Source organism: Pomacea canaliculata, linkage group LG3, assembly GCF_003073045.1.
Source record: "Pomacea canaliculata isolate SZHN2017 linkage group LG3, ASM307304v1, whole genome shotgun sequence".
Lineage (NCBI taxonomy): Eukaryota > Metazoa > Mollusca > Gastropoda > Architaenioglossa > Ampullariidae > Pomacea > Pomacea canaliculata.
Window position 1 is genome coordinate 8,454,226 of NC_037592.1, and position 22,577 is coordinate 8,476,802.

Genomic DNA, 22,577 nt, shown 5'->3' on the forward strand with positions numbered 1-22,577 from the left:
TCGCAGCCGTGACTTTATAAAATCATTTAATTATATATTCACTTCAGTTTAATTTACTGCACCAATTATTAATGCAAGTTTTTATTTGATTTTGACATGCAGACCATAGGTCATCATATACTCAATTATATGTGATAACAGCAATACAGACATAATTAAGGCAGTGACATGGTGAACACGATTAATTTTTCCCTCGCACTGAGTGCCAACCGAGAGCGAATTATCGAATACTGATTCCCTTTTGCACAGTCCACAACACAGTTGCAAAAAATAAAAATAAAAAAAGGTAAAGTGTGATGACTATTTTTAAAAGCGATTTAATCAACGACTGTTAATTTATTTCTTATTTCTGTTTCTACCTTAACGATTACCTGCGAATATACTTGAATAGTTGCGCGCGCTGGCATTTAAAACTAGAATTATTTAATTAGTCGCTTCGCTTTTAGCTGTACATATAGACTTCGTTATCAACAGTTTAAAGCTGAAGAAGTTGTTTTCACAGGTTCCCATATTCTCCACTTCTACATAAAACTGAGAAAGCGAGCGGCCGTTAAAGTGCATTTCGTTCCAGTTCCGAGGCGCACATTTTCGCTACTCCGGAACATGCCAGGACCGTCGCCATACTTGAGATCAAAACTTCCTGGACAGAAGCAAAGTATTTTTCAATGAGTTCTTCTAGTATACTCCGTCCTTAAAGGAATCGTGTGTGCCTCGGACAGAATGGAGGCAGACTTTGAACCAGAGGACAAGTACAGGTGGGAGTTTAGATTTTGTGTACGAATTTTTTTGCTTTAGTCGAGTCAGGCTATCTCGTTTAGACATTTAATCGGCAGCACAGAAGCAGACAAGATAGAAATCACAGCTTAGATCAGACGACGGTGGTTGTCAGTCTTTTATCTGGCGATTGAGTTCGCATCATCAGCTGATTTTTCTTTACTTGTTTCTTAATCAAACGATAGAAAATCTACAAAAATCTCAGAAAAATTTAATTTATTTTGTTTTCTTAGTGATTCTTTTCATACAACACAAGTTTTTATATCGCAGCTACCTCCGAATGTGTAAAGTGGGTCGTTGGTGTTACCGCCCCATTTGGCATTGATGTTGATTATTATAATTTAATATTTCATTTTACAAGAAAAAACTGACATAATTTTAAAGTGTTGAACTCCTAAACAATGACCCCAAATTTTTCTTTTCTGGTTCATGCTTATAGTGTAACACACTTCCCTGAATATTAGAATTTCGAGAAAGGAAGCAATGCTGATAGCGTGCAGAGGAGACATTCGCCCATTTAAATGAATTTAGAAAGTGCTTTTTTTCGCATTTTGAATTTTTTTAATAATAATGAAGTTAATTTATATAGCACTTTACACCACTATCAAAGGCAGGCTCAAAGTGCATTAAAAAAAAAAATAAAGAAAAACTCACAAACATATAATGAACGTTGATATAAAACACAATAAGATTATTGTGAGTCCACATGTTAAATAACGCCATCAGTGCATATGCGGTCTCTATCCTTGCCATTGCATGAAATCTTCGGTAATTCAGTTAGGTTTTGCTTTAAAAAGTAAATGAGTTTTAGTAAAATGTTTGTTTTTAAATAGAAGCACAACTGTCGATCTCTGATGAAATGGCTTAACTTTTGCAGACAGAAATATGGTTCCATAATGACAACAAGCATTTTTAAAAAATACACTTTGTGTATTAGAATTGATATCACACTTGTGGACATCACATTAAAGTATGCAGATGCCTACATTTTCAATGAGAGGAAAACGCCTAAAACTTCAGATCTCATATGATTTGGTTGACATATGTAAAGTAGTGGGGGGTAATATAGTACTACAACATTACTACTAACAATACCAGTAAAAACCAGTTAAGGTTTACTTGTCACATTCATATGCACGTTGATGGTTAACACACTTTATTCACATGCCTCTGTCTTTAATTTATAATAAGATTTTGTGAAAAATAGCAGCACTTTGAAGAGGCTGAAATCAAAATGCAACATTTATTCCCATGGACTGTTCCAAATATCTTTGGGTACATATTTAAATGCTGGTAATAGACATAGTGGTAAAGCAATATAGATCTGTCTACAAATTCTTTACTTTATCCTTGGAATATTTAGGTTTGACATTATGTATGGCTTTGAATAATAATAATAAATTTTGCATGCATACTAAGGAGTCCCAGTTATGGCCTTCTGGATTATATAAATACAAGTACAAATAATACAGTCAAAGAGAGGAAGAAAATTATCAGGGGAAGGGGATGATGGGAGAATAGTTTATTTCGTTTATTTAATAGATATAACTTTTTATTACCCACCCTACTCTTTTTCTCCAGCACACAAATATCCAAGGCACAAAGATGATATGGAGAAGTAGATACTTAAAAATGGAATGCATGAAATTACTTTGTTTTTTTATATATATATTGCAAGAAATTCAAGTTCAGTGGAGAAAATAAACTTTTAAGAAATGTTGAAATCATGCAGAAATAAATTGTTCATACCTCAGTCTATCCTGAAAGTGCTTTTTTTGTGAATCGAAAAAGAATGAGTTGCATGGAACAAAACTTTTTATTTTTAAACACATTGTTAACATGTCATCTTGAGACTGAAATAGTCATGTGAAGTAGAAATGAATGAACACAATTTATGAGCATGAAAATTTAATCACATTTAGCGCCATATTTTTCAGTTTTGTGCTTCACCATTGAACAGCTGGCCATTGCCAATTTTATGCTGAAAGTAGGGTTTGGTGATGGGAAATTTTCAAACATCCTGTCAAAATTGATTTTTTTTCCCCAGTTTTTATATGTAGTATTTTTCTTAAAAGTATAATAGCCTGATACACACATATGTACTGTACAATGTGCAACCCAAGGCTTAAGGCCACATATGCATAGAAGAGTTAGAACAAGTTAAAACATGGCAGAAAATTCAAGTGTCAGATGGTGCTACTGTGAAACATTTTTTGGGAATACATACAAAGGTCTTAAAATGCCTTTCTTAAACAACTGACTTAATGTTTTAATCCGTGAGATGCTTATCTCCATAGTCTATATCAGGAACCAGAATGAATAATTGTTCATGGAACCATTTTGTAAAAAATTTTGGCAGAAGTAAGATAAAGCAGTTTGCCAAGAAACAAAGATGTCTAGCTGGAGAGTAGATAATGAGCATCTCGGTAATGTTTGTTATAAGAATGCATTTTATGGCAGTTAGTGGTGTGGTTCATCTGGCATTTTGTAAAAGTAAATGTCGTTAAATGGAAAAGTCTTTAAATTTAAATATTATTAACACAAATCAGTGTTGTGCGATTGGCTGTATTATTAATAGTCATGTGCACATTCTCAAGAGTGTGTTGCATGCTCGTATTATATTATAGAGAATTATAATTTATAAATATAGTCTGTTCTAGTTGTTAATCTTTCATATACTTTATATCTTTTTATGAGGCAAAAAGAATTTCTTTGGTTTAAATAATCATTGTCTCCATTGTGACACACAGTATTCACAGTAGCAAAGGTCAAATGTGCAGGATTATTAACACCCATTTTGCAGTCGTTGAGAAATTACAGCCCTTTCACATGATCAGTAATTTAGTGAAGTGGAGGTGGGGGGAGAGAAATGTCAGACAGAATTGTGCCCTAGTGCATCAAATGGGCTTGTACCTCCCTTCACATAGACTACTTTATACAAAGAGAGATTAGCTAATAATGTTGGCATGCAATGTGCCTGGTGAGTATGAGGGGTATAAAATGAACATTTTGTAAGCTGTTAGATCTGCCTTGTGCATTTTTTTGTTAAGTTCAGCATTGCAGCTACCCTTTTCTAAAGATTAATAGAGTCGAAAATTTTTTCAGAATGGTCTTTCCTCATCATATTTTTAGAAAATTTCAGTGCTCTAGTATGAGAAAGTAATGCTGAAATGCAGACTAATTTTCTTTTATAAGAAATGTAGTTCTTAGAGTTAGGGAGGAGTTTTGTGTTTGGGTTGTGTCTGATCATTTATGGAATGTGTATTTATTAAAGAAATAGTCTCTTTCTTCAGGCAAAAAGGGAAATAGTAGAGGTGTAAACTGTTAAGATCAGTTGTATTTCTGCAGATTTGCTTTGTGAAATATCAGACCTAGCTGTATGCCCTTCAAAATGGCAGGAACAAAGGGAAAGAGCTTTTTTATTATGAGAACTCTTATTTTAGGAGGGAGAGTAAGAAATTTATGCACCAAGTAGCACAATCTTTTCAGAATTCATTTATTTATAAATTCTTTCTGCAGGGCTGTTTCTGCTACTCGTCATTTATGTCTCACAATGTCAACACAAAGACAAACAAGCCTGTTAACACAGGTGCCTAGAAAACTAAGCTATATACACAGCTTGCCCTCACAGCTGCTAACCCCTAGCAACATCAATACCCAAGAAGGAAAAATGTCATAATCCCTTACTTGCATATATGAAAGAGAGAGCAAGAGAAAAAATACTTTAAATGTACATTGTAGTGTACAGTACACTTTTTTTATTACTTTGTTTGATATAATATCTTACTATACATAATTTATCAGTTAATTTTTTAACATTTATGCATGCTGTTTGAATTACATTATGTATCATACAGCATAATCTTACCTCTAGCTATTGGGGGAGCAGTTTTTTTAATAGTTTTATATATATATATAGTTTTGGTACTAACAATTGTAAAACATTTTTTAAGAGTAATTTTATCTAAAGTATAATAACACATGCTCCCACAAATATATATATACACTCACACATAAGCACTTCAGTCTACATAAACAAGTTCTATCCATATATCTATTAATATCTTCAACGTGTTGCTGAACCATCTAAATGGGTAGGTGAGTGGGTGGGGACAGGAAGGTTAGTGAAATGCATGGTACTATACAGTTGCAATGATGTTTTAACAAGACATTGAAAATTGTTTTGATAATATGTATTTACTGCAGCTGGTACTTTGGTCCCTTGTCAAGAGAAGAGACAAATGATATACTGATGGATAAAGAACCAGGGACCTTTCTGGTCCGTGACAGTCAATCAATACAAGGAGATTTTGTTCTCTGTGTCAGGTGAGAGCCTTTTAATCCTTGTTTACTCATAAATCACATGATGTACATTTTAAAAAACAAAACAAAAAACCCATGAAAGCACATTTACACTTCATGTAGTGCACTCTTCTCTTTTTTTAAAAATTGTCATTGCTGTTTATTTTCTGATATATTGTGTAGATAAGTATTTGCATATATTTTTGTGTATCTGTTCAAGTGACTGACTTAAAGATAAAGTGAAACGCGAGAAAGAAATTTTCACCTGAGTGTATAAATTCAACATTATTTCAGGGAAGAAAGAGTAAGCCACTACATCATCAACAAAATACAAGTTGGAGGAACTCCACGGTTTAAAATTGGAGACAAAGAGTTCAGTGACATACCTAGTTTGCTCAATTTTTACAAATCACACTATTTAGACACAACAACACTTGTTCGACCGGTAAGTGACCCTTATTTACCTAGCCTTGGACTTTGTAGATTTTTGGAAATGCTAAATAAACATTACTGTAGTAATTACAATTTCCAAAACAGTTTTCAAAGGGAGCATCTAATGGTTAGAGGTTAATCATCGAGGCATCATGCTAACCATGACAGTGACTTACTATTCAAGAAAACAGTACAAAAGCTCATACGTTGTGTTTACAGTTGTGTTGAGGTGTTGTTTACAACGCTTTGTCTTTCTATGTAGTGTTTACATGGGCTACACCACATTAGTAGTGAAGTATGTACATTCACCTGTTCCACATTTTTCTTTGCTGTCTTTACTATGTAGCTGTAAAACTGTGAGTTGATTTTTGATTTAATCTAACAGCTGTTTGGTATCTGTATTCTCTGGTATTATGTGGTGTCTCTTTCTTATTTATTTTCATTAGTTTCTAGTTTCTTTTTGTATATTATGTTAATTTTTAAAGTATTTTTTCTAATCACATCTGTGAATTCCTTAATAGTGATATATTTATTGATGTGTATTTTGTGCAATAAATTATCTAAATATTTACATTTTCAGGCACCAAGAGAGAAGGTTGTAGGAAAATTTGATTTTGCAGGACGGGTAAGTTGAAAAAAGGAATAAAGGAAAATAAACAGAAAAGCATCAAAGAACATTGTGTGTGTGTGTGTGACTTTTAAAGACATTATTTTTAGAGCATAGTCTGCAATTAGTAATGGCCACGTGTCTTTGTATGTGAAGTAATTGGTTTCAGTAGAAATGTTTACATGTTTATCATGACTGTAGCATATTGTTAAAAGAACTTAAAATCTGGAAATTGATCTAGCATAAATAGCATTTTACTGAGGGGCCAAAATGTGAGTACAGGATATTGTCACTCAAATAGCATTTAAGTGATGTTAGAGGTTGAGGTATGACCTTAAGATTGGTGTTAATTGATTTATCAGATTCATTGCAACACAGAGGCAGGCATATTGTTTCATGAGATAGGGGATACCTTGATGTGGCAGAAAATTCTAGCAGCAGTTTTGCAACGAGTGTAAATAATACACCTAAATGTGTTAGGATCCTGAGGACTTGCCCTTCCGCAAAGGTGACATCCTGGAGATAATTTCCAAAGACGAGGAGGAGTGGTGGTCAGCTCGTGACAAACAAGGTCGTGTTGGACAGATTCCAGTTAAATATACTGCCAAGGTCACCAATGGTGAACCACCACTTCCTACACATCCTCAGATTCCCGTGGTAATATTTATTACAATTATTATTATTTATAGCTTTTTTTTTGCTTACCAAGGTCTGTCCTCTAGCTAGTCTTCATGTACTTGTTAGGTGCTTTGCTTTGTAGTGTTTTGAAGTCTGTGTACGCAGAGCAACAATATTTTTAGAATTTATGCAAAGTGCTTATTTATTCGAAGCCTTTTATTTTGTTGCTAATTTGTACTCCAATTATTAAGATACATCTTTCAATCAAAGGGACTGAAAAATAGAAAAAAAAACCTAATTCAATAATTTGCATTCTCTTCTCTGTCACTGAGGCATCCGATTTTTATTATTTTTTGTATGCTGTTGTTTTGATTATTTATCAAGTTTTGGTGCAGATTGAAATGGATAAATCTGAATATTTAGATCGCCAGTTTTAACTCATTATAAACATAATTAAATATTGCGTACTTCAAATAAAATACCACCTTGACTATTCTGAAAAGACTAGTGTGTCTAAAGTAGCAAGCGTGGAATTGTCTTAGTTGAGAAACATAGGTTTCTGGGAACCACTTTTTAAATTAGTGTACTTAGATTACCTTAATGCATACTGTTTTCTCTAAAGACAAAAGTGGAAGAAAAATGTTCAGTGTTAAAGAGCTTATGAAAGGCATAATTTGTGGGAAATTCAACACTCATTTTGCGCATTTCTTTAACCCTGCTTGTTTGAAAATTGCCTTCTGCAGACCTGTGTTATCACATGCAGCTTGTCAATGCATTGCTGCCAGCTTATATCACATTCATTGACTTAGACAATTTTTAGCAGTAGGGACACAATATTGTTCTGTCTCTCTGGCATACAAAACATTGTGATAGGAGGGCATTCATTAGAGACAAACAGTTAGGGAGCTATCCTTGTTTGAAAAGCTTATTGCTTACGATAACACTATCTTTATGAATGATGTGATAGGAAAATAATAGAAGAATAGCACAAAAGGCAAAATCAGAAATCTGAGTCAGCCTCTGTAGTAAAATTTGTGTTCATATTCTCTCTCTCTCTCACACACACAAGAAGCAGATAGCCAAATGGATAGAGAACCTTCTTCTAAGGCCAAATACAAATTTGTTAGCTCTTCAGTACCTTTTTGCAGCTTCTAATGGACCCAGCTGTTGAATGGGTACTCTGACCCCTTATAGTGCTGGAGAGAGAAAGAAAGTGCTTCCTCAAATAAAAAAAACTGTAGTCTGTAACACTTCATTCCCCAATGACCAAAAGGTTACTTGACTCTCATTTACTTCTCACACTCTCATGATATTTAAATGCATTTTTACACAAGTAACAACTGGCAGTCAAGGTAGAAGACTTATGTGTATAAGTTGCACTTGCTGGTCGCTCATTAGATATGCATAAGATCATTTCACACTAACACTGTGCATAGATCACTAAAGTGTCAAACAAAAAAGTTACTCTTTTCAAGTGGGTGTACCATTTGCACAACTTCAGAAATTGAGACTGGTCAGAATGGTGGATTCTTATGCATGCTTATGTAAGCATGAGTATCCACACACACCTCAACGAGATATAGACATAAATATGTGTAGAGTTTCATAAAAGTTAAAAGGTTCAGTAGTCTGGTTGTTAGCCGCCAACTTGGTAGATGATTTACAGAGATCTGTGTAAGCTACCCTTCAGAGGAAAAATCTTCGGTCTTTTTATTTTGCAGTAGAGAAATATGCTTCTCAGTAGCATCTGTTGAAGACAGATGGTTAATAAAAGTTCTTGCGTTTTCCTTTTAATATGTTGGTCACATTCATTCCATTCCAGAATGAAAAGCCAGTTTATACTAGACCAGAACCTATACCTGCTTCGTTGACAAAGGTATGTGTGGAATAGCATGATCTACAAAAACCAAAGAGGTTAAAGGGAAATAAACTTAATCTATCAATCAGATATTTAAGAGATGGGTACTAAAACCTTTTCCGACCAGGTGTTGAGGGCAAATGTTCAAAAATTGTCTTCACAATTTCGGGGTTTGTAGCAGATATTGAATGGTATTCTATAGTTTCTTGGTGTACACAATCATACCTGCTTTATTGACATGAGGGCATGACATGCCTGCTCGACACCATCTCTGCTCCTTCATAGTCTACACACCCTCTACAGGATTTCTAGACCTGCACTAGCGTGGTTCAACTCCTATCTCACTGATAAAAGGCATACTGTGTTTGTTGATGGTCAAGCATCTCGCCCTGCTCCACTTTCTTGTGGCGTCCCTCAAGGCTCAGTACTCCGCCCAGTTCTGTTCATTCTGTATATGAAGCCACTTTCATCTTGCATCCAGTCTCACAACGTTTCTTATCAATTATATGCTGATGATACACAGCTGTACTGCTGCACTCCACCAGCTGAGTCTCACTCTGGTACCAGCATCATAGAAGCCTGTATTAATGAAGTCAAAGACTGGGTGGTGAATAACAAATTGTAAGTCAATGATGATAAAACGGGATGTTCGAGAAGAAGAAATTCATCTTCACTCGTTTGTCCACCAAGTCATGTCAAGGTGGGCGAAACCACCATCACCTTTGCATCCTCCATCAGGAATCTGGGAGTCATTGTCACTGCAGACATGACTCTTGCTAAACAAGTTACAGATGTCTGTCAGTCTGCCTATTATGAGCTACGCAAGATCAGCGCCATCCGTCATATTCTGTCTGTGCACACTACCAACACTCTTGTCTGTGCATTTGTTTTATCCAGACTTGATTACTGGCTGCCCGGAATACCTTCTTCACAAACTCCAGAAAGTACAGAACTCTGCTGCATGTCTGGTGCTTAGAACTAGGAAACGGGACCACGCCACCCCTCTCCTTCATTTTCTACACTGGCTTCCAATCCAATCTCACATCCAGTACAAACTATCTGTGCTGTTTTAATTTCTTTGCTGGTATCTGACTTGATTATTTCTCTGAACTGCTCTTCCCTTACATCCCATCTAGACAACTCCTCTCCTCATTTGATGATCATCTCCTTACTCTTCCTGCCACCAAAACAACAACATATGGCCACAGGATTTTTAGTTATTGTTCAGCGAAACAATGAAACTCTCTCCCTTTCCATATCCGCCACTTACCCACTATTGAATCTTTTAAACGTCCACTAAAAACACACTTCGTTCATAAACATTACTCCTAATATCCTTTCCCATAATGCTAGTCCTTTTTCACACTCTTCCCTGCTCGTCTTCCTTTTGCAATATCATGTTACTTTCAGCTCTTGTTCTTGTTATTTGGTTCTTCTTTGTGTTTTCTGTATTTGATTTTAATTTTCGTTTAGTACGGTTGTTTATTCTTTTATAGTTCATATGTTATTTGCTTTCCTGTCCCTCGTATGCTGTCCATGTTTTGTTCTTGTTCTTAAGCGCTAAGAGCACACTCCTTAGGAGTGTGAATATGTGCTTTACAAATTTCGCATTTATTATTATTACTACTCAGCTTGTTGCTCTAAAAACTATTAGGATGCTTTTAATTCACAATGTATTTTGGCTTTATTTCTTCTTTGCTTTATATTAAAATTAATGCTTTGGCAGGTCAGCTCATCATCTTTTAGGTGCTGGTTGTTGTGTATTTTAGCAGTTGTTTTGGCATACAGCTGATAAAATTGTTCAGAATTTTACAGCCGTGTTAAATGTTTTCCAAGATTCTTAAGGTATCTTGATGTAGTTAATTGCAGATCTAGTTAATTATTACTGGCCTGGTGCTATTTCAACAGATTCAGCTTCCAGCATTAGCTAGAGTGATCACAGATCGCGTCCCCAATGCATACGACACATCGGCACTGCGGCTGAAGGTATGAGTCAACTAGCTTTCTCTTCAAGAAGTCTTTGTTTTTGTTAGATCTATACTTGTCACTTTTTGCCTGTATTGCCCATGTTTGTTAACATACTACTCTCATATAAAATGGGAGATAAACTGACTGCCCATGAAGCTAATGCAGCCTGAATGACAGTATGTTTGGATCTGTTCTGTTAAACCTGGGTGGCATTTTAATCACGGAAACAGCTGTGGACTTTTTTTTCTTTTGCCATTTATGTTTTTTTTCACCCATCTTATGTTGGTATCTATGGATTGCTCTACACATGTCATGAGCCAGCTTTTAAAGATTACGAAAGCCCATTTTTTGCTTGTTTCCTTTTGTTTTCAGAGAGGTGATATAGTCAGGGTGCTTGCAACAAATGTTTATGGAATGTGGGAAGGGGAAGTCAATGGACGACGAGGCACTTTTCCATTCACTCACGTGGAATTCATAAGGGAAGATGAATCACACCCAACTTAAATTAGGCTTGTCCTTTATTGTGTGTGTATGTTCATAATGTTCAAGCTGGTGTGTGTATGCATTGCATATGTCTTTCTTTCGATCCCAATGACCAACGAATGCAAGACTGCAGAGTTTTTTGTTGTTTTTTTTCTGGGAGTGGGGGGATGCTCTCTGTTGGAAGTTTTTGTTTGTGGGTTCCCCAACTAGACACTGGACAGTTTCTTTGTTAAATCATCTCAGAATGCAGCATTTTTGTGTCAGTTCTTGGAAACGAGGTAAAAGAGCATACACCAACTGAAACTTTTGCTTTTGAGAGTTGCTTCATGAGAGAGAAAATTATTGAATGTGATGCATAAGTGAAGCTGTAATAATCTGTAAGTCTCATGTCTCATCATTTGATTGTGCATATTTTGAATTAATAGTAGTGATGGCTGACAAGACATAAGAAAAGGCTTTTACGCTGATTTTACTTAAATGAGGTACAAAGACTTTATTGCCTTGATGAGTGAGGTCAGTTCTGCATCCTACCTTATAGTGCATGGCTTATTGGCAGTTGCTGCTGTGATCATGCTGTTTCTGAAAATGGTATAAGTTCATATTGCAAAAATCATGCTGACTGTATAACTTGTATGTTTTTTTCCCAATTTATGTGAAAAAACACAGTGGATAAAGTAGGTTTTTTGTTGTTTTTTATAATGTGTTTATTAAAAAAAAATTCAAGATATGTCATATTTCAGGGTTTTGAAAGATCATAAAGATGGAATACTTTTTACTTTCCGTGCAATGCTTAAAGTTTTGCACTGACATTGGTTTTCATTGCAGTCAGCTGAGTACATCCATTTATTAGTTGCTGTACACAGTGCTGGCATGCACACAGAGAGTGGGTGGATTATATTCACAAGAGAAAAGCATTTTTTAGTAGGCATTTGTTCTGTCATTCTGCTCTTTGATTTTAATGTATTAGCGTTATCAATGCTATTGACAAATTGAGTATTACTAAGTTAACATTAGTTCTCAATCACCCCATCTTCCCCCGCCCCTCCCTTTGCAAATTGGCTGTGCTTTTACTTTTTTAAAAAAAATAATGTTTGCCAGGTAAAAAGATATCTGTGGTACAAGCAGCTAATAACAGAATTTTTCTATGGTTTATGTACAGTCTTTTATCTGAAGTTGGAGAATGTGGCTATTATTTCTTCTTTGTTCTCTCAGTAGCAGGAATATTGTTAAATTTCTTGATTGACAGCTTAAGAAATTTACTGCTTAATAAACTTGTTTACCTTGTAAAGCGTCTGTGTTTGGCCATGAGACTATGCCCTTTTTTTTGGCTGTTATATAAAAAAAATCCATGTTACAGACCTCCAGACCAGACCTTCTCTTTTCTTGTCTGTCTGTCCGTCCATCATCGTTAGCCTGCTTCTAATTTTTGCTCTTGTAACCAATGCTTTATTTTCATAAGTGTACAAACTGATGTAAATGGGGAGAACTTACATACAATGTAAACACCAGAATGTAAGAAAAACTTCATCACAACTACCCCCTTTTTTTCAGAGGGTATGTCAAAGTGTTGTGTGTTTTAAGCATCTTAACATGATGTATATATCTGCTGAATTGCAGCCCAAAGAAATTTTCATTGTTAACATGCTCAGGGGTGAGTACATTAAAAAGTGCTTCCACCTGTACTTTAAGAGCAGAATTGGAGAACATTTTCCCTCTTTAAGCTTTATTTTTCTGACTGAAGGAAGGCTATAAGTAATAGAAATTTTTAAGTGATGAATGAAACCGTCTGTTGTGGTCATAATACTAATTGGCTATTTAGATGAACATGTAATTGGGTGGTAATAAAACAGCAGTTCAAATTTCTTAGCAGAGGTTTAAAGCACTGATTCAAACATTTCAAAATTATAAAATGTAGTTTTAAATTTGGCTTCTATCATGAGTTTATTGTGAAACACATGTTTGTAAATTGGTGGGGAATTTATTACTCAGGGTAAATATTTAGCATGGAGCTTTTCATATTTTTGGAAGGATTTTATAGTTAAGATTAAGCATCATAAACCATATTTGCTTTATATTTCAATTGTTTGAAATTTTGTCACTGTCATCGTTTCCAAACTGAGCAATTGTGATTAGATGCAAATAAAGAAAGAGCTAAATTCTTCCTGTCTCACTTTTTTTTTGTTACACTTTTGCTCTTTGTTGAGGGTTCTGTTTTAAAGGAAATGGTCAGATGAATAAGAAGTTTGCTTTGTTTTTGTCATCGCATTTGCCTACCATCTGCTGGTTGTGTTTTGCCTTGGTATTTGTATAAAAGCTATGTCTGAAGTCACAATTTAAGTCTTCCTGCAGCTTGTTGAATCAATTTCATTAGTAAATAAAAAGGTGTCACACATATAAAATCAATGCAGATAGAGTGGTTTGAATAGTACTGAATTCTTTCTTAACACGAGGAGAAAAGGTTGGGGATATTTCACAGTGATGTAACTTCTGTACTCCTAACATGTTTGCCTATAGCTTTACTTTCAATTTCTGGTTAAAAGCAAAAGTAATTCTAAGCAAATGAGTTCAACGTACTGCTTTGTATACTGCCTCATAAGAAGAACTTAAGAGAAAGAAAGAGTGCATCAGACTGCAGTTAAAGATATCAATAAAGCTAAAATAAAACTTAAAAATCAATAATTTTGTCTTTCTGGAAATTGAGATAAAAAAATTATGGTACTTGCATTTCAAGGGCTACTTTCACACAGCTATCCTTAAAACTTGATGTAACACTAATCTGACTAAATATTTCATAAAATCTTGTCATCATTTAGTAGTTTTTGCTACTGGAAATTTCCGAACTATTAACCTGCAGATTTTCTTTGGCATGCTTAGACTTGTTTAATGCTTTGTAAAGTTACATTTTACAAATATTTTCATAGGTTCTTCATCTAGGATAATTAATCATGATCGCTTCAGTGTAAATTTGTGGACATCATCAGTGAAAAGGAGGAGTGGAAAACAGATTAGTTGCAGAATACAAGCAGTAGCAAATTGTTGTGTTCTAGTGATCTAATATACTCTTCTAAATTTGTTGCATAATGCTCCCTAACAGAATTGATAATTTAATCTTCAAGATAATAAAACAGAAAGCATGCCCTAAATGTCAGTAGAATAGCTTTTCACCAATATGCTGACCCCGCCACCTCTGAATGCCTGCGGTTTTATTGATAATGCTTTTTTGGTCATAATTTTTACGAATTGAATAAACACTTTCTGCCTGTACAATGTGAATGTTAGAAAAAAGATTTAGAGTTTGCCACGTTGAGATCAGTGCCTTATTTGGATGTTAGAAAGAGTTATGAGATTTCTGTGCATATTGACAGTGTAATTCTGTTGAGGTTTACATATGGCATCATATTTGATATATCCATTTCTCTGTTGATTCATCTTTTAATATGATCATAAACAGGAATTTAGATTCAGGTAAAGTAGCACTGGGCATAACTGTAGTTTATATATTTATATTTTCCTACAGCTGTCATGGTCAGATGTTGCATTTTGTTGATTATCAAGAGGATATACATAAAGATGACATAAAACACAACACAAACCTGGTTTGGTTTTAAGATGGGTCATTCCAGGACTCTTCTAGGTATGTGGAGTCATTATCAAGGTCTCACAGGTAAACATAGACTTTCAGGTTTTAGAGATTTTCGTGTCTTAGGTTGAATATACTACCATATCTGCTGCTTGTGTGTCAAAGCCATTAACCTACTTAAATCTTATGAGTTTCAATCAATGAAGAATACCAAGAGGTGAGATCTATCAACTGATGCTTATTTAAGTTTTTCATCAACTGAAGACAAGATTTTGTTAAAATTACTTTTCAGTCCATGATAATTTTTTTTTCACTTCAGTTTCAAGATATGTTATTCAAAGAAATTTTAATTAGTTGGATATCTTTACTCTTAAATGGATCTTTGATCTTGAAGAATGGCAGACCCGTAATGAAAAGATTCTAGAAATTATTCAGAAAGTTATAATGGATTTTACATTCTGATTAAACCTTTCAATAGTCTCTTTATGTAATACTTATGACACTGTTACCTTTAATGTTTTTTTGTTTAAACAGTTCTATGGTGGAAGTGTTAAAAGATTGTCCATAACAGTTTAGATCATCAATACTAATAAAAAAAAAAGTTATGGTAGCTGCACATCCTGTTGTTTGTGATGTACCTTTTCTGTTTTCCAGTGTACCTAATCTATTCTGTTATTCTTTTCCTATCCAACTAACCATCTAAGATTATCCAACAATGCAGATATCTTTCACCTGGCTATGATTTGGACTTCTGCTGAGGATGCAGATTTTTAAATATGATTTTCAGAGCATAATGCTGTAAGTAAACGTTGCATACATGATACCCATTATCCTCTCTAAGCACCCAGTTTTTGTAGAATGTTAAAAGATGGTGTACCATAGAGTTGATGCAGTAAAACGGTGGTAATTATTAAAACACTGCACCTGTGGTAACTGCTACATAGGCATGATTTCAAAGCAGGCAGAAGGTGTACATTGTGTCTTGAGTGGATATCCAGGATTAGAATGTTTGCTTAATCTTATGATGTTTTTTATGATTTTATGTATTTTTCTTTTTATTATATATTATATTATTATTATTTTACAAAGTTTGTGGAGCAGTGTAGAGTTTGCGAAGTTACGCATATTCTGGCATTGTTTTTATATATGTATACGCCGGTTAATGATTTTGTTAGTAGCTTGAGTCGAAGAGCATTTTATATAGATAGTCTTGCATTTTATACATATAGTCCTAGCTTGTTATCTTGCCACCATCCATCCCAACACAAATATTGGGCAAGAGGCAAGGGTGACAACATAAAAAGGGTATATGATCCACACATAGGGGTGACTTTGTTTTTTGTGATTATTGTGGGAAGAGGTGGCATTGGCAAGATAATGAGTTGAGATGTATGTGCCTGTGTATATATGTATGTAAATGTCTGTGGCAAGACAAATATTGTGCATGATTGTTTTATATGATTGTATTCTACCAGAGGTGATAAAATAACTTATGTTTTTTTCAATTCGATAATTTTAAATCATTGAATCCGTGGACAGGGCTTGTTTCTTTTGGGTTGGGGAATTTATCTGTACAGTTGAGAGATTTCTTACAATAAAATGTTTACTTCAAAATTGTTGTAAGAAAAAACCTCAAATTAAATTTTGATGTTAGTGGTAGAAACATACTCTTGTCAACTTTATAGAAAAAAGCTTTAATCTTTAACCTTATTGAGCCTACCTCAATGCCACCCAGAGCATTGGCCACATCACCGTTAAGAAATGAGATACATGCAAGTGTGAACTATAATAAGAAAGTCCTAAAAAGGCTTAGGCAAGTGATTATGGCCTGATCTATTTATACTTTACTGCTTCTATTGCATGCATTGGTGTTTTGACAATGTGTAGCAACTTTTGGGGAACCTATAAGAGAGTAGTTTTTAGTTGAAACATTTGTCCCATAATGAGATGAATGCTTGATCATCATGCATTGTGTCCAGTCTGGGTTTTATTCTTGGACAATGTTTGCTTTATCTGTGTTTTCTGTTATTGTTTTTGCTGATAATTATACCAGTTATATTTTTGTGTCACTTAACCATCATTTTCATGATGCATTACCAATGGCAATAATAATAGTTTTTGGCAAGTTAGACTATTGCTGTTCCATGCATTACAATTCTGGTTCTAAATATAGCTTAAGTAGTCATGGGTTTGATCTCTGGTAGAATCATTGTAGATTTGTTGGATGATCTTTGAAGAGGTGAATGTCCTACATTTTTTCATCCATTTATTCTCATCTGTTTGTGGCATAGCATGCTTTGACAGGCAGCTACAGCATTTTATCATGAATGTATGTGACTTTTACCTGGAAAGAGGGAGTAGGCTGGTTAAATGTGGGAGACATACTTGGATTGATCTGGAATGTAAAGAAAATCTGTTTTGTTTAGCAATCATGACTCCAGAAGGTTGATAAATGCCTTTGCTTTCAAGTATATATTACAGAGAGAAGAGAACATGCTACTGCTAGATTTCTTTGCATCATGTAAACAATTATTTGGCCACTGGGAGAAGAGAGAATAAAGCCTTCCATTAATGCATGACCTTTTCTTTACACATTATTAAGGCAGTGATTATCCCTGTTCACATCTTATTACTGGTCTCTAAATGCATGAGGTGTCCAGATTCTTTGTGAAATCGCCTATGATAAATAAATCTAACTGCTTTATAGAGATGTTGGTGCAGTTTTGGGAGCAGTACGTCATGGATAACTTCACAATCTACACACTACCCTTCCCAACTGCACACATTCATCTCCAACAAACTTGTATTCATGCTCACGTACATGCATTCACATACACAAAACTTGTCTCTTTGACAACCCAGTTTCCTTCCATATTATGACTTATACGGCTTCAAACTTAAATATCAAGACCTATATACATATATGACACAGTAAAAGCTGATCCTGAGCAAATTTTTATTCTGTGCTGTTTTGGATAATAAATTTGAATAAACTTTTTCTAAAGAAAGCTATAAGGCAAGATAAAAGCAAAGGTGCAAGATCAACAATATTTACTTAAATTTTAGCAGATAAAAATCTTGTTCTTTGTGCTGTTTTGATGAATAAATACATAAAGTGTAAATCCAGATTATTACTAATATCACATAATAAAAGCTATACACTTGCCAGTCTCAATAAATAGATTAAATGAAATTAAGAAAATGCTTAAACAACTATGTACAGAATTGTTGCATAAGTCTGTAGATGAATGAAGAAGAGTTAGATACCTTTGGTTATATTCATTGTGCATGTTTTTAATTATTTTAGTACAGACGTAAAATTCTAAGAATCTCGATCCTTTTTTTGAGATACATATAAAGAGAGGTATTATTAGATTACAAATTAAAACATTAAATTCTATAGTTAAATAACTTTTTGGCATTGAAGTTGTTCGCATGATCTGCACGGTTATTGTGAGAGCTAGAAGCAAATGCTGTATCAGCATATCCATGGTGACTTTTTCTTACTGCTCTGTTCAAATTTTTACTCCTTTCAGTGCAGCAGGTGAGAATATAAATGTTTAAAGATTTTGATCTCATCTCACAAATAAAATGGATGCTAGCTAAACCCGGTCATAGAATGCTTCAAAGTAAGAAGCTAAAGTAAAAAAAAACCTTACAGATACTTAGATACTCAGGTAAAACATTTAACAGATATAATTGCAGATCACTACAGTGCACACATGAAAGTTTGTTTTCTTGCAGGTTCTTAGTGCTTTTACTAAATAAAAGTTGTAACAATGACAAAAGACTGAAGAGAACATAAAGAATTAAATTTCACAGCAAAATAAAAATGTGGAAAAAAATTCTAAGACACAGAACTGTTATTTGGTTCAAAGTGTTGTGTGGCATCAACCAGATCTTGCCCCACAGTTTCCTTCTTTAAACCAAACACAATCATAAACTGAAGTATAAATATGGCTGCCCACTACTGGATATAACCAGGAAATTGTACTGGACAACAGAACTTCTCCTACAAATGGTGTAATGAGCCCAGGAAATTCGATGATCACATTCACCCAGCCCATTGCTATGCTGCGGATATTAGTGGGATACACTTCAGGTGTGAATGTGTTCAAGACAGAGTAGATGGGCACCATACTAAAATAGCACATTATAACTAATACAGTTTTCAGTTCATAAAGTGGAACAAAACCAAATAAAAGAAGGGATATAAATGTGATGCCTGAAAATACTTTGAGACAATTTATTCTACCAATCTGTCTCTTTTCTATAAGAAACATGGCTAGAATAAGGCCCGGGATTTCTCCAATGAAGACTGAGAACATGTTAAAGTATGGATTGACACCATGAGAAGCCATGTACTCAGGAAGGTAAGTAGTTACACCCCAGTAACCTGTAGCTTGCAGGAACCAAACCATTGAGACCACTATTGTACGACGCCACATATCGCGACTAAATAGCTGCTTTAGGTTCCCACGCTGACTGCTTGAAGGGCAGATTATGGTGCCTGTAAACACACACAAGGGCAGATTATATTGCATATAAGCACAATGGTACACTTGTGCACCCTACACACAGACCTGCTCAAATTCCACAATACTGCATTGTTAAGGATCTGTATTTTTGTTGATTTGAAGGGTACAAAATCAAGTATCCAGGTTTAATTAGAAATGATGCACCTTTGAAGAATTAATTTGTAGCACAATTTTTGGAACAATTTAAAATGCAATTATTCCTTTAGTTTTAAAAATGAGATCAATCTAAAAGTAATAGAACTTATATTAAATGTAAGGTCAGACCTTCCGGCAATGTTTTCTGGTTTTGCTGTGCAATCTTGAGCAAAATCTCCATGCCACTTTGGTACCGACCACTGGAAAAAAGAAAACGTGGCGTTTCATCATGAGCGAAGATCAGTATTATCAGCACTAGCCATGCCGGTAAGGAGCAGGCTCCTACAAACCACCGCCAGCCAAACTGTGCCAGCAGCAACCATGCCAACCCAGCAGCCAAGACTGCACCAAAGGCTCCACACAAAGTCACAACTACCATAACAGTCCCTCGTTTTTGGCGAGGTAAAAATTCTGGAAAAAAAATGTGTAACACAATGCATTATTTACAGAATTTCTTTTACCTTAAGAATTGACCAGTGACTGCTAAGTGAAAAAATAAAAAGAACACCACCAAAAACATTTTGGATGTTCACAGTAACAGCAAAAGCTCGATTTATCCAGAAAATTTAAAGTAAAACAGAAATGTTAAAATGGCTTAATGTATGAAATTGCAATTGCAAAGTATATATATATGTGTGTCTAAATCAGATGCAATTTTATTTTAACTCAATTTATTGTTGTATATTCTGTTTGCAGGGTGGGTGGTAGCTAATTATGAAAAGCGTAAAGATTTAAGGCCAGTGATATTAATAAAAATTTATATAGCTGAAGATATTTGAGTATAGGGTCTTGCTGTAATTCATTTTGTGACTTACTGCAAATAAGTCTATATATGCATAAAAAAACCGTTAAAATTCATGGTATAACAAGAAAAAAACATATGGGATCTTAATCAAATCTTAAATCTACTTTGACTCCTGCTCAACACTTGACAAAATATCAAGAACACTATAATGAATTTCCTTGAAAATATTTGACTATAACATCCAGCCAGATAGCAACGATTGTGTTATTTTATTAGGTTGTTTTCTAAGGCCATTTAGACTATCAAGTCTAACTGAAAAAGATATGGTGATGTGGGAAGAAGAAACCTCTCCTATAATGTATCAAAACTGAACTGAGAATAAGTTAGTACTCAATTGTCTGAGGTTTCTTCATCACACATTGATATAAATACATACACTGAATTTTAAACTTATATTTATATGACACTTACCTAGCAGCAAAACGAAGCCTGTTGCTTCAAATGCTGCTATTCCAAAATTAACAAAACACCTAAAAACAATGAACAAAGGGAAATGAATTGGCAAAAGCTGATACTGCACCAAATACCGCAATACATGTCATCCCTACTATAAAGGGGACACGTCTTCCAATGCAATCGCTCAAAGTTCCAAACAGAAATCCTCCTATTATTCCTGCCATCCCAGTACTAAATGGTAGCCATGGAAACTCATAGTCCACCAGATTCCACTCTCTTTTAGCTGGAGTGCTAAGGAAGATAAAAAGCATCATTTCTGCACAGACTGCAAAATAACCTGCTCCTACCAAAGTCAGCATTTTCATCTGAAAAAATCCAAATTTCAGATCTGACAAAACATCGTCTAGCTGTACAGTCGAATCCCTTTTGTTGCCACACGTGGCGTGGATGTAAGACTCCTTCGTCTCGCATGTTAGAAGTTGGTGCTCGCTACATGCTTCATCGCTGTTGTACTGCTCGTACTTTGCACTGTTATCATTCATGTTTTATTTTTTTCAGGGGGAGAGGCGTGGCGTTACAACTGATAATCTATGGGCTCGTAGGATGGCACTTCGATTTTAGGAGCTGGAATGTCTGTAATGTTGTGATCAGTACGACAAAGCCGCGGTAGTAGAGTTGTTGTTTTTCTCTAAAGCAGACGACCAGCTAAGGGAAGATCATTCGCTGGATTGATGTCAGCCCGGGTTATCTTTCGTATAAAAGTAGATCGGGGACGTCTAAACAAATTCGTGATTCGATTTATAAAAATACAGGATTTATTCCATAATCATAGCAGTATATTTAAAGTTAGAATGCATTCTAGAGCTGTAGTATTGAATTCTATATAAAAATGAATTGGATGGCAACTTTTTAGTATAATATAAACTAAGGTAACCATACGACTACATAGCGCTGATCATCTTTACAGCTCTACAGCGTTATTTTATGCCGTGCGTGAAAAGTACGTGTTATATGCAATGGTAAGCATGTGTTGATGGTACCTAGTTGTTTCTAAATTGTTCCACGAATACCAAGGGTGTGGGAGTTGGCAAAAGACAGCGAGAACATACATAAAGCGAGGAGTAGTTCAGTCACCTCCCTTTGAACAGCAGGAGAAGCGAAGTCAGATACCCTACAAAAGAAGAAAGAGGAGGGAGAGAGAATGACAACAAGAAGTGTATATAAATTCTAGTTAACTGACATTAACATTCACAGCTTGGAAAAGTTCGTGAGAGAAATTAGCAGCGCCGCATACGCAAAGTTTTGAATGGTCGTATTAATATTTTTTTGTGAATGGGATATAGGACAGCTGCCTCCTGCATGCTTTCAATTTTGATCCGCCATTCATTTGATAACTAAATATACGGCCTACTGATCGAGAAATTTGACCCCAGAACATTGTTTTAGGGGAGATTGTGAATGATTAAATGTGAATTCTATATGTTATATACAGGTGAGTAATTACGTACATGCAGTACGTGCATGGTGATCAAGAGCAAAAAGTTCATCGCAGATTCCTTGTCGGCTGTTTCAGTTGCAAAGCGACACCATGATTGGGCAAGGACACCAAGAATAAGTTTGTTTACTTTGACTTTTGCTTTATTCCTAGCATTCCCGTCGATGCCATTCGCCACCTTTAACTGTTTGAGATATGATATTGTTTTTAATCCCGTGCATGTGGTAGCATACGGCGTTGCATGTTTACAATCATTACCATGGACCATGGTCCCAGCACAGTTCGTAAATACTTGAACGATGAGTATATGTGTGTGCATCCCCCCTCCAGCTCTCCCTTTTCCCATTGTCTGTCACTCCCTCTTTTTCCCTTTCGTGGTCTGTGATGCAGACAGCCCTGATCACAGAATCTTACAACTTCATTTTGTGGGGGAGGTCGCCTCTCCAAGGCCGTCAGCACCTACCTAACATGCGATGACGTATATACTCCTCCCTTCGCATCGCGGAGGCCAGTGAGCATTAAAAGCCAATTCCAAACATGGAATCATGTGTCATTAGGTCAGAGGAGCTCACGTGGCGGTCATGAA

The 22,577-nt window shown here is 35.2% G+C and overlaps 2 protein-coding genes across 5 annotated transcripts; one reads left to right on the forward strand and one right to left on the reverse strand.

Moving 5' to 3' along the window:
• The first annotated feature begins 582 nt into the window (after positions 1 to 582).
• LOC112559020 (adapter molecule Crk-like) lies at positions 583 to 13,201 on the forward strand. Of its 4 annotated transcripts, none has more exons than XM_025229838.1 (8): positions 584 to 755; positions 4,981 to 5,100; positions 5,371 to 5,521; positions 6,089 to 6,133; positions 6,596 to 6,772; positions 8,556 to 8,609; positions 10,500 to 10,577; positions 10,932 to 13,201. In XM_025229838.1, exons 1-8 carry the CDS (start codon positions 721 to 723, stop codon positions 11,061 to 11,063), a joined length of 792 nt encoding a protein of 263 aa, XP_025085623.1. In that variant the 5' UTR covers positions 584 to 720; the 3' UTR covers positions 11,064 to 13,201. The 4 variants fall into 4 exon arrangements, with proteins under 4 accessions (XP_025085625.1, XP_025085623.1, XP_025085626.1 ...); XM_025229839.1 differs by having other exon boundaries at positions 586 to 755; positions 6,596 to 6,769; XM_025229840.1 differs by lacking the exon at positions 8,556 to 8,609 and having other exon boundaries at positions 583 to 755.
• A 2,484-nt stretch (positions 13,202 to 15,685) lies between these two features.
• Positions 15,686 to 21,205, reverse strand: LOC112559019 (synaptic vesicle 2-related protein-like). The gene is given in 5 exon segments (XM_025229837.1): positions 15,686 to 18,590; positions 18,592 to 19,132; positions 19,425 to 19,706; positions 20,512 to 20,593; positions 20,595 to 21,205. Coding segments are annotated over 5 exon segments (1,470 nt in total). The 5' UTR covers positions 21,039 to 21,205; the 3' UTR covers positions 15,686 to 18,469.
• Between the last annotated feature and the right edge of the window lie 1,372 nt (positions 21,206 to 22,577).

Bases quoted from the DNA above. Each gene is read 5' to 3' on its own strand.
- LOC112559020 (XM_025229838.1), top strand. From the start codon at position 721: ATGGAGGCAGACTTTGAACCAGAGGACAAGTACAG. The intron at 6,134-6,595 runs GTAAGTTGAAAA...TAAATGTGTTAG, and splicing joins AATTTGATTTTGCAGGACGG to GATCCTGAGGACTTGCCCTT. The intron at 6,773-8,555 runs GTAATATTTATT...ATTCCATTCCAG, and splicing joins CACATCCTCAGATTCCCGTG to AATGAAAAGCCAGTTTATAC.